The 15,520-nt window shown below is 44.0% G+C and overlaps 1 protein-coding gene across 1 annotated transcript in view; it reads left to right on the plus strand.

Annotated features, from left to right (window-relative positions):
• SLC25A13 (solute carrier family 25 member 13) overlaps positions 1–14,199 on the plus strand; it is a 31,049-nt gene extending 16,850 nt beyond the window's left edge. The window contains exons 4-6 of the mRNA XM_018560758.1: positions 11,489–11,647; positions 11,749–11,839; positions 13,831–14,199. Coding sequence (XP_018416260.1) covers positions 11,489–11,647; positions 11,749–11,839; positions 13,831–14,011 — 431 coding nt within the window. The 3' untranslated portion in view covers positions 14,012–14,199. The remainder of the gene's footprint in view (positions 1–11,488; positions 11,648–11,748; positions 11,840–13,830) is intronic.
• The last annotated feature ends 1,321 nt before the right edge of the window (positions 14,200–15,520 follow it).

Here is a 15,520-nt window from a genome sequence, read left to right on the forward strand (position 1 = left end):
GGTGGTTTAATTCTTGTCCCTTTATAGCTTTCTCCACCTCTACATGAAGACAAAGATGTCCAGCAAAGGCGACAGTTATAAGGGTTGAGGCAAACTCTTAATCTACCAGGGGTACTTACAATGACCAGCTTACATTTGTATGGTTTGAACCTTCCCCGTATGCTAGATATGTCTGCACTATGTGAAATTTGACATACACCTTGTGATTATGCATAGGTATGCGAACGCTTGTTTAAGGCCTCTTTCACACGTGTTAAAGTTAAGCATTAGAGGAGCGTCAGCCGCCTAGTGCAGTTCACACATGGGCGTTGGCATTGTGTTGCTGTGTGCATGTCCCGTTCTGGAGGCATTGGCGCTGGACTAATGCCTCCATTGAAGTATATTGAAATGCCCTTTTAAATGCTCGGTCAATGCTCCTATAACATTTTTCGGGTATTAAAGAAGCGTTACATGGGTGTTCTAGGAGAAGCATATGAGGTTTTGCAATCCCAGAAACCACTGGAGTCAGAGAGAGAGTGGTCAGAGCAGGTGCAGATGCCACTACCTATCTGCACACAGCGAGCGTTTTGCCAGCAAGAGGACAGCTTCTAGCCAGCTACTTGCCACCTGTGACAGCCTGAACTGTTCCACCCTGTAGTGCCAGCTGTTATCAGAGTCATCCAAAGCAATGCCAGCCATACCAGTGGCAGCTTAGCAATGCCAGCCATACCATTGCCAGGCATTGCAAGTACCAGCCAGAACTAGTCGTGTCAGAAATAAATGTTGCACAGCTAATACAAGCAGTTGAGCAACACCCACCCAATCGGTCCATCATCATCATAATCATAAATTTTCACCACAGCCTAAGCACACCTCAAATGTGGTCACTTTCCTTTATTACATCACTTCCCGTTCGCTCATTAAAAAAAATGTCTACTTTTGCTGCAACATTGCCCTTTCACTGGTTCTGTCCTCCAAAGACATACGGCTCCTAAATCTTGCTGCCCAACCTCTATCAGGTTGAATGACCCTCAGTGGTGGTGTACCTGCTTCTTGTGCTCCCAAGGGGTTATAGGCACACACCATCAGGGCATGTCCTCACACTGCGTTACATATCTTCCTGAAAACATCACAGCACCCTGCATGAGTACTGCTATTAATAGTCTTCAGCTCTTGGAGTTGTACAAATATCAAAATGTCTTCATATCTTGGTGTCAGTCTGGAGAAGTGGGTGTTCCTAGGCACACTGTATTTGCATGCAGACAGCGCTCAATAACACCCACTTATGATGCTGAGCCTCAGTGATTAAAATAACTGAAATCCAGTGAACAAAAGGGGTGGGCCATGGACAGTCATGCTGGGGAGGAAAGTGCTAGAAGATGGTGGGCATCCTCCAGCCAAAAAATGAGGTGAGTTAGGCCTGTCCTGCTGCATCTTCTAATGAAGCTCAGTGTGCAGGGAAATCAGAGTAAGCAGTTTTCAGTCCAGGAGAGGAGCCGGTACAACTGCAAGAATGAAAGCAAGTATGGAGTTCAGCTTAAAAACCCAACTACAGGTTTAGTAATACATTTAAAATAAATGGTGCAATACCCATAAATTCTGATAATTATACTTTAACTGCAAAACCTGCCCCCTCACTGGTGCTATACTCTGAATACATACATTGCTGCCCAACTTCTGTTAGGTTGCATGAACTCGGCCTACTCTGTGTCATTCAGCCTACTTCCTGTGCTCCCAGGATGCCATAGACAGGCCCCCTCGGGACACATCTTCATCCTGGCTGGGCTCACAGGTAATGCTAATGATGCAATCACTCCATGAATGCTGTTCTAATGAGGGACTGCTGATCCTGCACAAGAGGAGGAAGTACCCCGCGTGTCACATGACTGGCTGGAAGAAACTTGGATTGCATATGCAGGATTATTTCGAACATATGAGGGCAGGGGGTGGGGTTCAGGAAGTGAGAAGGTATTGTTATTTCCGCTGTATCTGCCAGCAGTTTTTTTTTGCCTTTGACTCTTTTGTCACCTAAAACTCTTCTGATCCTTCTACCTCCAGCATCTCCTACCTACCTTCTATCTCCATCTATTACAGTTTTATGACTGATGTTATAGAAAGTCCAAACCGAGCTGCCTCAAGAGTAAATGTTCAAATCTCTCCCTTCTCTATGGAGCCCACGAGGGCTGCAGCCAAACCAGCATGGTCTGGCGGCATGAACTGACCTATTTCAACGCAATAAACAGCCGCGCTGAGAAGAAAGTGTAAATATAGCATGCCATAGGGAGATGTAAAGTAAAAATTGTAAATTGTGGTTTCAAGAAAGTATTACATACATAGAATTAAGCTGCCAGTCTTGACAGAGAATGTTTCATTGCAGCCCAAAATACACTTACAAGAAACGATTCTGTGAACTGTGACCACGAATCTGATATAGACTGGGCCTCCCAACACATCGACGTATTACATGCATACTGAAAGATATCTACAACCCTAATTCCAAAAAAGTTGGGACGCTGTGTAAAATCTACATAAAAACAGAACGCAATGATCTGCAAATCTCATAAACCCAGATTGTATTCACGATAGAAAATAGAAAACATATCAAATGTTTAAACTGAGATCATTAAAAAAAATAAGGTAATTTTAAAAACTGATGACGGCAACAACACGTTTTATTAAAAGTTGTGACAGTGCAATGAAATGCTGGCAAAGTAAGTGGTATTAAGAAGAAAGAGCGGGAAGAACATTTTGCAACTAATTAAGATTAATTGGTAACAGGTCAGTAACACGATTGGGTATAAAAAAAAGCATCTTAGAGAGTCCAAGTGTCTCAGAAGATGGGCAGAGGTTCTCCAATCTGAAAAGCTGCGTTAATGTTCCTCAACGTAAAATTGCAAAGACTTTACATATATCATCACCTACAGTACATAAAATCATCAAAAGATTCAGAGAATCTGGAGAAATCTTTGTGTGCAAGGCCAAAACATAATACTGCGAGCCCTCAGGCGGCACTGCATTAAAAACAGGCATGATTCTGTGATGATCGATGAAAACGAAGCGCTAAGGGTGAAAATATGTGCAAAAAAGTGAAAACGATCCAAACCTATTATGTGTATTTAAAACAAGGAATTTAGCTTTATTTAATTTTATTCCGTTTACAAATTACTACCTCTCTCCAGAAGCGCAGATTAACCTGTTTTACATTTATGATTCTGTGATGGACATCACTGCATGGGCTCCCAAAAATCACCGTCTGTGGGCACAGCTCGCAGTGTCATCCAGAAATACAAGTTAAAGCTCCATCATGCAAAGAAGAAGCCATATTTGAACATGGTCCAGAAACACAGCTGTCTCATCTGGGCCAAAGCTCACTTATAATGTTCTGTCGCAACGTGGAAAACTTCTGTGGTCAGACGAATCGAAATTTGACATGGTTTTTGGCAACCATGCTCCAGACTAAAGAGGAGAGGGACTTTCCAGCTTGTTATCGGCGCTCACTTCAAAAGCCTGCATCTCTGATGGTATGCGGGTGTATTCGTGCGTATGGAATGGGCAGCTTGCACATCTGGAAAGGCACCAACAATGCTGAAAAAGATATATCCAGGTTTTAGAGCATCATGTGCTTCCATCCAGACGACGTCTTTTTCAGGGAAGGTCTTGCATATTTCAGCAGGACAATGCTAAACCGCATACTGCATCTATGACAGCATGGCATCGTAGTAGAAGAGTCCGAGTGCTTAACTGGCCTGCCTGCAGTCCCGACCTTTCAGCAAGTGGAAATATTTGGCGCATCTTGAAACTAAAAATCCGAGAAGACCCGGGACTGTTGAGCAGTTAGAGTCCTATATCAGGCAAGAATGGTACAACATTCCTCTCCCAAAGCTCCAGCAACTGGTCTCCGTTTCCAGACGTTTACAGAGTGTTGTTAAAAGAAGAGTGGATTCAGTGCTCCGGAATACTCCGCAGAGGAACCTCATTGCACGACCTATAGAGGAAGGGATTGGCTGCATTTATGCCTACTTGCTGCCCGACAATGTATCATGAGATCTTGGAATGCATCTTCCACACCGTCAATTTCAACGGTCATCTCGGAACTGAGAATCTTATTCCTTCGGGAAAAATTGGAAACTGAAATGCACGTCGACACTCTAACTACTAGATTTTTCAAGCGCTGGAAATACTGTGTGGCTGTAACCTTCGATAGATCGGAGTTAGCTCAAATAATGCAACCGACTGACAAATAGCCTGGGGGTCCTGGAGGTGCCTTAATAGGACAAAGTGGTGATGTATTTACTGATTTGCCTACACCATCCTTAAGAACATGTATGAAGTAACAGATTGGATAACTAATGTAGAAGTGGCAACCAGAAAGGGAATGTTAGAATTTTTGATTTGCACTCTGTGGTTGCTGTGTAGTAACCTCAAACTGTCTTAACTGTACTCTATATGGTAAAAAAAAGGATATTCCCCTCCTGGGAGTAACCGAAAAACTCAATAAAGTTTGCTTAAAAAAAGAGGGTATGCTACACCGCGGTAAAGATGTCCTTTTCCCAACTTTTTTGAGACGTGTTGCTGCCATCAGTTTCAAAATGACCCTTTTTTTTTTTTAAATGGTCAATTTCCTCAGTTTAAATATTTGTTATGTTTTCTGTTTTCTATTGAGAATACAATCTGGGTTTATGAGATTTGCAGATCATTGCATTTTGTTTTTATTAATATTTTACACAGCATCCCAACTTTTTTGGAATTGGGACTGTATTAAAAAAAAAATATACACACTTTACTCCTCATATCAGATCTATGATCAGATTTAACAAAGCTTTGAGAAAATGCCGCTGCTGGCCACATGCAAAAAAAAAAAGCCTTGGTGTTTGGTCACATGATCTCTTTCAAAGGACAGGATCAGCCAATTTATGTTGTAATTCCACCATTTACCAGATCATATGGTCAAAGCTCCTTTAGTCATGTAACCATCACTAAAGGCAACCTGAGAAAGCATGATTACATTTTAGTCAGGTCAAGCGGTCCATTCCACAGCGTCCATGGAGTAATTGCAGCACTTTGCCAGTCTTCCTGCACCATGCGACCTCTCCCCCTTATAGCTACATCACCCACACGTATTGCTTCCTGCAGCCTGTTAGCAGGGCCAAGGGACATAGACGTGAGGGATCAAGGAATAAACATTCGTACTAAACCAGGTTTGCGTATATATATTCCGTGTGGGAGCATCCCAATTGCCATTCTAATCTTGTTGCAACAGTATTGCCAGGCAGTTAATACAATTTTACCCAGGTGATCCATTCTTCAACAGAGATTGATTGATCAGGGATATCTGGAAGACATGCAAATTCACCTGGATACAACCATAATCCTATACAGAGCCTATTGGTTCTTTAAGGCCTAAACAGACATTCCAATGCAATAGTTCCAATGGTTTCAGTATTCTGGTTTTAATTTGACAATAAAAAGAAAAATGGAAACAATCCCAGTCAATTTTACTCTTTTTTTTTTATTATTGCATTGGGGGAATCTTAGAATGCAGTGCAGGACCCCAGTATCCTGATAAATGGTGTTTCTGCCCTCCCCTCCATTGCATCATGTGGTGTGGCAGCACTGCTTACATAGCAAGATAGAGCTGAGGCAGAGGGACCCTACACGTTGCAATAATTTATTAATTCCACAGGTGCATTGAGTGTTAAAATCCAATTAAACTTCTAATTTAAATCGGCTAAAACCTTTCAGGTGCATACAAATACAAGTTGGGGGGGGGGTGTTGTTAATAAAATGGGTCAAGGACAAGTTCTATATCAATATATAACCGTTGCCCATAGCAGCTAATCAGCCTCTATCTTTTTTGTATCTTTCTCACAAGCCTTACAGTTCATTTTTTTAGAACTCAGCCACAGCTAGTAATGCCAGTTCCCTATCCTTGAATGGCGACAGCGTCCAAAGAGTGACTTCCTGTGCACACAGCCGGAATAGACCAAAGCAGTCTGTATTTATTGCTGACTAATAATGTGATTATTTTTTTATGGCATCCCCAGCAGCCCTCCAAGGATCAGATATGGATACTTACAAGCAGGATCAGTGTAAGAATGCGTAAAAGATCATTTCTGGAGTTCCACCTTAAACCCAAAAGTTCAGTTGGGCATTTAAGGGTATAAGCAGTGTTTTTTTTTTTCAGGGCAGCTTGTTTCCTGTAGACTTGATTTGGGATTATATTCCAGTTTAGATGTAAATAAAATCTTTATTTCCTCAGTAAAGAAAAACCGAATAACCATTTGGTGATCGACAGCGTGTGCGCTATAATTCACAAACCCTCGTACACATGGTCTCTGTTTCTATCTAATAGGCAGAGTGTGACCTCCATACATTGGTCTTGTGCCATAGTAAATTGAAATCATCGTCCAGACATGAGAAAGAGTGGGAGCCGCTACACGATGAACGCATTGCTCCAGATGAAAGCTGCCTGGAAACCCTAGCTGGGTTTGGTTTGCTGATTTTGCACAGAGAAAGGGACGCAGAGTTTTCCTGGGGTTATTTGAGGTGGTGGCAGCTGGTTCTCCTTGCGCGCGCCTGTGGCTAAGTGGCGGCAGCAGCAGCAGCGGCGGTGGTGAGGTTGAAGTCTCTTTTTTGCTTTTCAGCTCCATGTGTGTTCTGTGCCAGTAGCCACAGAGGCGTGAAAAAAGCACAAGCAGAGGAGCTTTCACCTCCAGAAATCTGAATTCAATCATCAGACATGTTAGCAATTTTCTCAAACTCCATTCTCCCTTCCAACATTTAAAGGGCGACTTCAGGCAGATCGGTGAACTGCGAGCGCTGACCAGGAACCGTTGCAACTCTGCTGACGTCAGAAAATCCAGTTTATTTCCCCTAATTCATTTTATCTGTAATCCCAGGGGGGATCCTAAGGTTTCTGAGCGGGATTACAGCTTCCTGTCATCTTTTTCTGTGCAGTGCACCTGCTCTGTTATGTGGGTGAGGTTGCAGTGGGTGATAGCGGGAGCAGACTGTATTTTCTGTATCCTGTATGAGGATATTGGCAGCTATAGGGATTTGGCTTAGTGGCACAGAAGGGGCAGGACTTGTCCCAGAGTAGTTTTTATTGTATGTGGTGTTATGCCTTTCCCAAAGAATCTCTGGATATCATACATGATGACTTTTCTAGCGCTGCTACAGTTTTAATACACACTATGGCCAAACGTAGGTGGCCTGTCACCCAAATGATTGAGTTCAGGTGTTTCCACTGAAGGGTACTGTTAATGTTACATCATACAAATACATTTTAAACCAGTGGTTCTCAACCTGTGTAACCTCAGGGCCCACATTTGTACTTGGTCATTAAGTCGTGACCCAAGTTGCACTGCAAAGGAACGCACGGTAGTGTGGGCTGCTGTGCTGTGATGGAGTTCCATCCATATGTGCATTGCTTGTACAGCTCCCATGCATGCCCCGTAGAGGTGCCTGGAGCCAGAATGTGATGTCACTCCAGTCCAGGCACCTCTACAGGACATGGGAGGGAGCTATAAGCAATGCATGTATGGATGAATCTCCCTCGTGGCCATACCCCCAGCCCACCCCACCTCAAGTCGACACTCGACAAAGGGCAGCATATTTTGAATGGCTGCTCGATGTAAGAATGGACGGTGCTACGCTAGGGGAAGGCTGAGAAGCCTCTCACCTAGAAAAGTGGAAGGTATGCCGTGACCCACTGAACATGGGGTCGCGAACCACCTTTGGGTTACGACCCACCAGTTGAGAACCAAGGTTTTAAACAATTGTGTGCTTTCAACCTTGTAGTAACAGTTTGGGGAAGGTCCCTTCCTGTTCCAGCATGACTGTGACCCAGTGCACAAAGCCAGCTCCATAAAGACATGGTTGGAGGCATTTGGTGTGACGAAACTGGAGTGTCCTGCACAGAGCCCTGACCTCAACCCTACTGAACACCTTTGGGATGGATTGAAATGCCAGTTGCATGCCAGGTCTTCTCATTCAACATCAGGAGGCTACAATAGCTGCTAGGTGAGGGGAGGAGGAGTCGATCACCATTAATGTTTATAGTTTGGAATAGGATGGTGAGTGCTATCTTAGGACTTTTGTCTTGCAGTGCTGCGGTCCTGGATTCAAATTCCACTGTGGACACCATTCATTTTTGATCTTCTGTTTTGTCAATGTTCGTGTGGGTAACCTCTTGGTTCTTTAGGTTTCCACCCACAGCAAAACTGCACAGCGACTAGATAATTGGTAACCCCATCAGACTAGGCCTAAAGGGAGAGAGAGTGTGTGGATGTTCTGAGTGTATTGAGAATATTAGGTTAAAGGAAAAGAGTGGTTGCTGGTTGGATCGGGAACGGAATATACTTGTAGGTTTGATGTTCAGTAGGGATAGAGGTTTTTGGAATATTTGATTTCAGTATTTTCTTTTTTCACATTATAGCTTTGTAAGTGGAGAGCCATGTCTAGTGATTCTGTTGTGTAGATGTTGGTCCAATGTCCTTGGATTAGTTGCAGTGCAAACAGCATGATGTGCTGGGGGGTTTACAATGCCTGTAAAGAATTGATTGCTGATGGTTACTGCACCGTGATGTTGTAGACAATTAGGTTAATGTGTCTGAAATGATGCCTACCTTCATTTCCCTAGATCCTTGGTTCTCAACTGGTGGGTCGTGACCCAAAAGTGGGTCGCGACCCCATGTGTAGTGGGTCGCCGCATGCCTTCCACTTTTCTAGTTTAGAGGCTCTTCAGCCTTCCCCTAGCGGAGCACCTTCCATTCTTACACCAAGCAGCCATTAGAAATATGCTACCCAGTGCTGAGTGTCAACTTGAGGTGAGCTGGGCTGGGGGTATGGCCGCGAGGGAGATCCATACATACATGCATTGCTTATATCTTCCTCATGTGTCCTATAGTGGTGCCTGGGCTGGAGTGACATCACATTCTGGCTCCCGGCACCTCTACAGGGCATGCATGGGAGCTGTACAAGCAATGCACATATGGATGAAGCTCCCTCGCAGCACAGCAGCCCACACTACCGTGTGTTCCATTGTAGTGCAACTTGGGTTGTGACTTTATGACAGAGGACAAATGTGGGTCCTGAGGTTACACAGGTTGAGAACCACTGCTCTAGATATCACAGTCAAGTTTAATTTTTTCCATTGAGCGATGGGAAATCTCATCTCAACCTCAAGAAGACCATAACAACTCAGAATAATTTAGTATGATAGGAAAATCTGTAAAAAATAAGTCAAGGCAACTGGACTTGAGTATTTTTCTTGAAGACGTTTCACAGGTCATCCGACCAGCTTTCTCAATTCAGAATGACTTGTACAAAATTTATCTGGGAATAAATATGGTGAATGTTGCTCCAATCCACATAATCTGTTAGTCACAACCATGTGTTGATTTCATTTGCATAATTGGAGTCTAGGAGGTGTTAATAACCTGCCCAGAGAGACAATAGATGTCTCACCCCCCACCACCACCTCTATTCAAGCTTGGCTTCTCCATTTTTACATAAATGGCCTCTTCACACCTCTTTTAAACCACTCCTCCTCCCTGTCCTATGATAGGAAAAGGTTCAGACCCATGCAACAATAAAACCCTGGCACAATTTTTTCCCATCTCTATTGATGTCAAGCCATCCCAATAAGGATACAGATAGCAGTAAAAATGTGGCACGCTCTCCAGAACTAGATTACATTTTGGCTGGAGTTGGTCTTTATTGAGCTGCGAGTGACTTAGCAGGCTTCCTCTGTGAGTGGGAAGACTTTAACTCTTTCCTGGGGAACAACTTTAATGTTCTTATTCCCATTTAACGTGACATTCATTACATGGAGAGGGGTGGTCTGGAGCCCTTCCAACATCCCATATCAAGTTTTTTCCTTTTGGTTTTTGTAATGGGGCGGATATGGAAGTCCTCTCCATATTCCTCATAGTCTGTAATTTAGGGGTTTTACAGAAAACCTCAGGGGATGATGGCACACGTTTCACCATGAGATAATTTCCTGCCAGGGAAACATGAGGTCAATCGGGTTTTGAAGACCTCTGTCGCCCTTATTAGCCTTCGAGCAGAAGCACAGTTTGCTGTAATCACGTAACTCTAATGTAGTTTCAGAGAACAAGCACTCAAGTGAATAATGATTTACTCCATTATTCTTATATGTCTAAAGTATCTGTGAAGGAAATAAATAATGCTGGAGCAGCCAATCATGCAATTAGCATTTTGTACAGCAGTGTATGCAAGAAAGACATTATAAAAGTGTTTTTGAAGGGTTTTTTAAAGCTCAACTTCAGGTACAAAAACTTTCATTCAGATATATCCCCCAATAGCTACAGAGAATAAAAGTTCACTTTGTGTGCCCACATTTTACCATATAAAAGTAGTGACATCAGGACATCATCACTGTGCAGAGAGCAGAGCTGTGGGAGGGACCCAGTAGGCCCCACCCAGTACAGGCTGCCTGCAGAAAACTACAGGAGTGGGTGGAGACCAGATCAGTCACCCTGCACAAGCAGAGAGAGCAGCAGTGAGCGGTCTTTATTACAGGAGGGGGCTGATGCAATACCAGTCACCCTGCACAAGGAGAGAGAGCAGCAGTGACCGGACTATATTACAGGAGGGGGCGGAGACAAGACCAGTCACCCAGCACATGGAGAGAGAGCAGCAGTGACCGGTCTTTATTACAGGAGGGGGCGGAGACGAGACCAGTCACCCTACACAAGGAGAGAGAGCAGCAGTGAGCGATCTTTATTACAGGAAGCTCCAAGTGTCACACTGGATTACTGCACAGATCAGGAAGAAACACACAAAGCTCTTGTATTTAGACAATATTTGCTAATCGCAGAGTTCAGCTGTAAGCGGTCACATGACTGCAAAAAGTCCTGACTCTTAGCTCAGCAAAGGGTGGGAGCCTGGTCCTGGATGCAGCATCTGGCCAGTGATTGGAAACAGACCCATTATCCTTTGCTGCATTCCCCTCGTGGCTATACAAGTGGCGGGGCAGTTTGTGATGTCACAGGCTGACAATGGCAGTGCAGGCAAGCTGACAATGTTATCACAACTCTGCAGTCATGATTAGGGGTACCCGGAAGAGAGAGGAAGTGATCAGAGGACACTGGCAGTGTTCATTAGGTATTAGCATTACTAAAAGCAATAATTGAACAATGCTGAAATATTAGAGGAACATAGAAACTATATGAAGAGGGTTTTATTTTAGGTTTATATGCAATTTAAAGCCATGAAGCTGAAATCTTCTTTGCATGGTCTTGTCTAGGGGGGGTGTTCACACCATTCAGGTTTATATGACCCTTCTGCCCATCCCTTGAACACATTTAGGACTTGTGGCTCTCTCCTCTTGTTTTGCTCTCCTCCATATTCGCCAGGTTCTTAAACCTTGTGTTCACTTTACAGTGCCATGCGCTTCATGCATCACTCCATATTCTTCCTCCCGCTATGGTAGTTGTCAGTTTATCATGAACAGACTCATTATGGATGATGTATTTCTTTGCAGGTATGCCGGCTGCATCTCTGGTGACTCCTGCTGATGTCATCAAAACTCGACTGCAGGTCGCTGCTCGGGCTGGTCAGACCACCTACACGGGGGTCATAGACTGTTTCAGAAAAATCCTGCAGGAGGAAGGTCATCGTGCACTATGGAAGGGAGCTGGAGGTAAGTCTCTTGTTCTGTCTGTGTATATTGGGAGGTCGGTAACATTCTTTGGGTGCGTTTTCCTTTTCTGTGATGAATTCTAACAAGTTTCCTGTCCGCAGCTCGTGTGTTCAGGTCCTCGCCGCAGTTTGGTGTGACGCTGGTGACATACGAGTTATTGCAGCGATGGCTCTACGTAGATTTTGGTGGAGTGTAAGTGTCATACTTTTATTTTTGTTTTTATTTATTAAATTACGTTCTACCTCGCCGGTTACACAACATATCATGGCAGCCACTAACATTTGTAGCTTAAAGAATTTTTTCTGTATACAAAGATGAGATAATAGATGAAATGTAAAGTCTTCAGTATGATAGAGTGTGTGTGTGTATGTGTGTGTGTGTGTGTGTGTGTGTGTAATATATATACTATTCAGACATTGTTCCACACGAATTAAAGGGCCCAAATCGTGCCAGGAAACCATGTCCCAAACCATAACACTGCCCCCGCCAGCTTGACGGGTTGTACTCATGCATGTGGGGTGCATGCTTTCATGCTGTTCCCGCCAAATTCTCACTCTGCCATCTGCATGATGCAACTGGAAACGTGATTCATCGGACCACATGACTTTTTTCCAATGCTCGACTGTCCAATCCTTGTGTTCCTGTGCGAATTGGAGACGTTTTATCTTGTTAACTGCAGACAGCAAAGGTGTTCGAACAGGCCTTCGTCTTCCATATCCCATACGATGCAGTGTACGGCGAACAGTGCGTTCAGAGATCATTTGAGAGGATCCCTGATTAAGATCTGCAGTAATATGATGCACTGTTGCCCTTCTGTTGTCTTGTACCAGTCTTGCCACTCTCCGTTCTGCCCTAACATTGACTAGTCGCTGACGGCCACAATTCGCACGTTCAGACCCAGATTTTTGGCTGACAGTCCGGTCTTTAAACACTTTAACAACAGCTGCTCTTGAACATTTAACGAATTCTGCTGTTTTGCTGATACTCGCTCCATGGCTCCGAGCGCCAACAATCATCCCACGTTCAAAGGCTGTTAAATCGCGTTGTTTCCCCGTATCTTCAGAAACAAATAACTTCTACTGTCGTGGTAAACAACCTGCTTCCCTATTTATAATGGTCTGGCCCTCTAGCAACTTCAGCGCGAAATTATAACTAATTTGCCTACAAACGTCAGGTGGTCATAATAATCTGGCCACTCAGTGTATATATGTGTATATATGTTTTGTATTGTCATGAGTGTCCATCACACAAGTATAAACCAGCATCTTTCTTAAAGCTTTATTGGTTTACATTATCCAAGATGAGTTTAGTTATGTCCGCCATTTGATGGTGATCACTGCTATAGGAATCCATTACAGAGAGGAAATACATATCACGGTGATACTCTGCCCCTCCCTGAGAGTGATGAGGGGTCAGTAGTAAAATCAAGCACATTAACCCCTTACGTTGTACCTGCTGTGGAGTTCCCCCCCTATGGTCCTGGCAACTATTATCCCTGGAACAGAAAGTGATCCTACATTTTGGGTATACCTCAATTTAGGGAGACTTCCTCCTATTGTTGTGTTCCCAAGAAGGGAAGTGAAGGAAAATCTCCCCAGCAACTTGTCTGCACCGTCTCTGTATCCAGGCTGTATGCAGACAGTGCAAACATAACTTAATAAGGGTTTGAAATCTTCTCCCCAAATTAGAGGGAAATCCCAAAATGTAGGATCTCCCTTCACTTTGTGTCCCAGGGATAATGGTTACCAGGACAAATAGAGGGAGAAACTCGGCAGCAGGGACACCGGAATAAAAAAAAAATTGACCTCTCACCACTCAATCTAAAGCTAACAAAATAGATAGTTTTACATTTACATGAATTGCTGTAAACATGTACACGTGACTGTTAAAAAAAAAAGTGCGGAGAGGTATAAAGTGCAGACACCCCCACTCAACAACTGTCAGAGTTTGTCCGCTCCCTACCAGCAGTTATGATGGGCTGCCTTACTAACCAGTAGGAATGGCAGAGGGTGTCCAAACTTTATCACAGGAAGTGTCATAGCTTTGCCTGATCGGAGCTCTCGTAACTACACAAGGAAAGCTCCCGACACCAATGCAGGATAGAAAACTTCCGAGAAAAGTTTGTGTCGCTGCCGTTCACGTCTTCTCGCGATATAACAACTTTACTTCTATTTGAATTACAGGAAGCGACCTGGTTCAGATCCGGTTCCCAAATCCCGAATCACATTGCCAGCCCCGAACCCAGACCACGTCGGAGGATATAAACTTGCCGTAGCCACTTTTGCTGGAATCGAAAGCAAATTTGGACTGTACCTTCCACGATTCCAGGCCCCACCATCTACCTCTGTCGCTTCTAAAGCCTGAAGACTGTGGCAAGTCACATGAGACCACTCAATGCAGTTCTGTCATATTTTACCATATGTTCCCCTATTTCCATGGAATAATTTCCACACACGTCTTTTATTCCATAATCTGTTTCATGAAAGTTTTTAGAACTTTATAGAGTTTCTTTTATGTGCAATCTTTCTTTTTTTCTTAAAGTATATCTAAAGGCAAAACTTGTTTTGCCCCCATTTTGGATAGAGATGGGGGGGTAAAAACCGCTGTCCATTTTTGTGCCTCATTAGGAAGACTTCTGTTCACTTCCTGTCCTGTAGACTCAACAAGAAATAAAAGGATAACTTTCCAAGGTGAGATATATCTGTTGTCATCAGAATCTGTGTCCCCATTGGAAGATTTCCCCTCTATTCCTGTTCTGGTGGCAACTCCAGATTTTTTCATTACTGCGGACATTGGTGATCAGGACAGTTTGAGACCATGAATCTTCCTAACCAGGACCCAGGCAGCAAGAAAAAGCTGATGGTCTAATCCCTCTCCAGTCTATCCCAAGAAAATTGCCTTTAGATATACTTAGTCCAAAAATGTTCATCTTGGCTGTTGAACTTTGGTGGAAAAAGTCTATTCACTGTCTGGTGTATACAGAGGTCAGACTTGTTCCACCGGAGCCTGGCAGCCACAGGGTGCTTTGCAGTTACTCTGTGCAGGGTCTCGGCCTTCAAGAATGTATCTGAATTTATCACGGACCAATACAACTACAAGGGTCCATCGGACAGGTCAACTGTAACCAGAGATGGGTAGACTAAAACCAACAATGCAATGAACTACAAATTGATGTGTGTACTAGACAAAACCCTTATTTGTTTCAGGTCTGCTCTGCTGGGTTGCGGCGTCGTCTGCTCTGCTGGGTTGCGGCGTCGTCTGCTCTGCTGGGTTACGGCGTCGTCTGCTCTGCTGGGTTACGGCGTCGTCTGCTCTGCTGGGGTGCAGCGTCGTCTGCTCTGCTGGGGCGCAGAGTCGTCTGCTCTGCTGGGGTATTTCTGGTTGGTTGCTGTTCACTTTGCACATCTTGTTTAATCTTTACACTGTCTTCGGCGCAGGCATTTTACCTTGTTAGCACATGCATGTTGCCTGCAGGCAGCTATTTCATTGGAGTGGGCTGCCAAGTGGCCCAAAAAGGTGCATGTAGCATTTTAGTGCATTGGGCTGTTTTGCATCACACATGCTTTGGCAAAATAATGGCTACCACATGGCAGTAGTGGCAACGGCCACTTACTGAGTAAGCCTGTGTGTGCTTTGTCTTAGAGATGGGAACAAATGTTGCCAGCGCACCATGGAACCATAACCTATAGTCCAAACGTTTATTGAAGCAATCAGGATTGGTGCAAGTGCAACATTTCAAAGCCATGCAAGCCCCCTTTGTCATCACATGCTTGATATTGTGACCTTGAAGTATTGCACTCGCACTGATTGTTGCAAAAACATTTGAACTATATGTTCTGGTTCCATGGTGTGCTGCCAACAGGTGTTCCCATC

The sequence above is a fragment of the Nanorana parkeri genome, unplaced genomic scaffold (genome assembly GCF_000935625.1).
Source record: "Nanorana parkeri isolate BGI_ZX_2015 unplaced genomic scaffold, ASM93562v1 scaffold477, whole genome shotgun sequence".
Taxonomy (NCBI): domain Eukaryota; kingdom Metazoa; phylum Chordata; class Amphibia; order Anura; family Dicroglossidae; genus Nanorana; species Nanorana parkeri.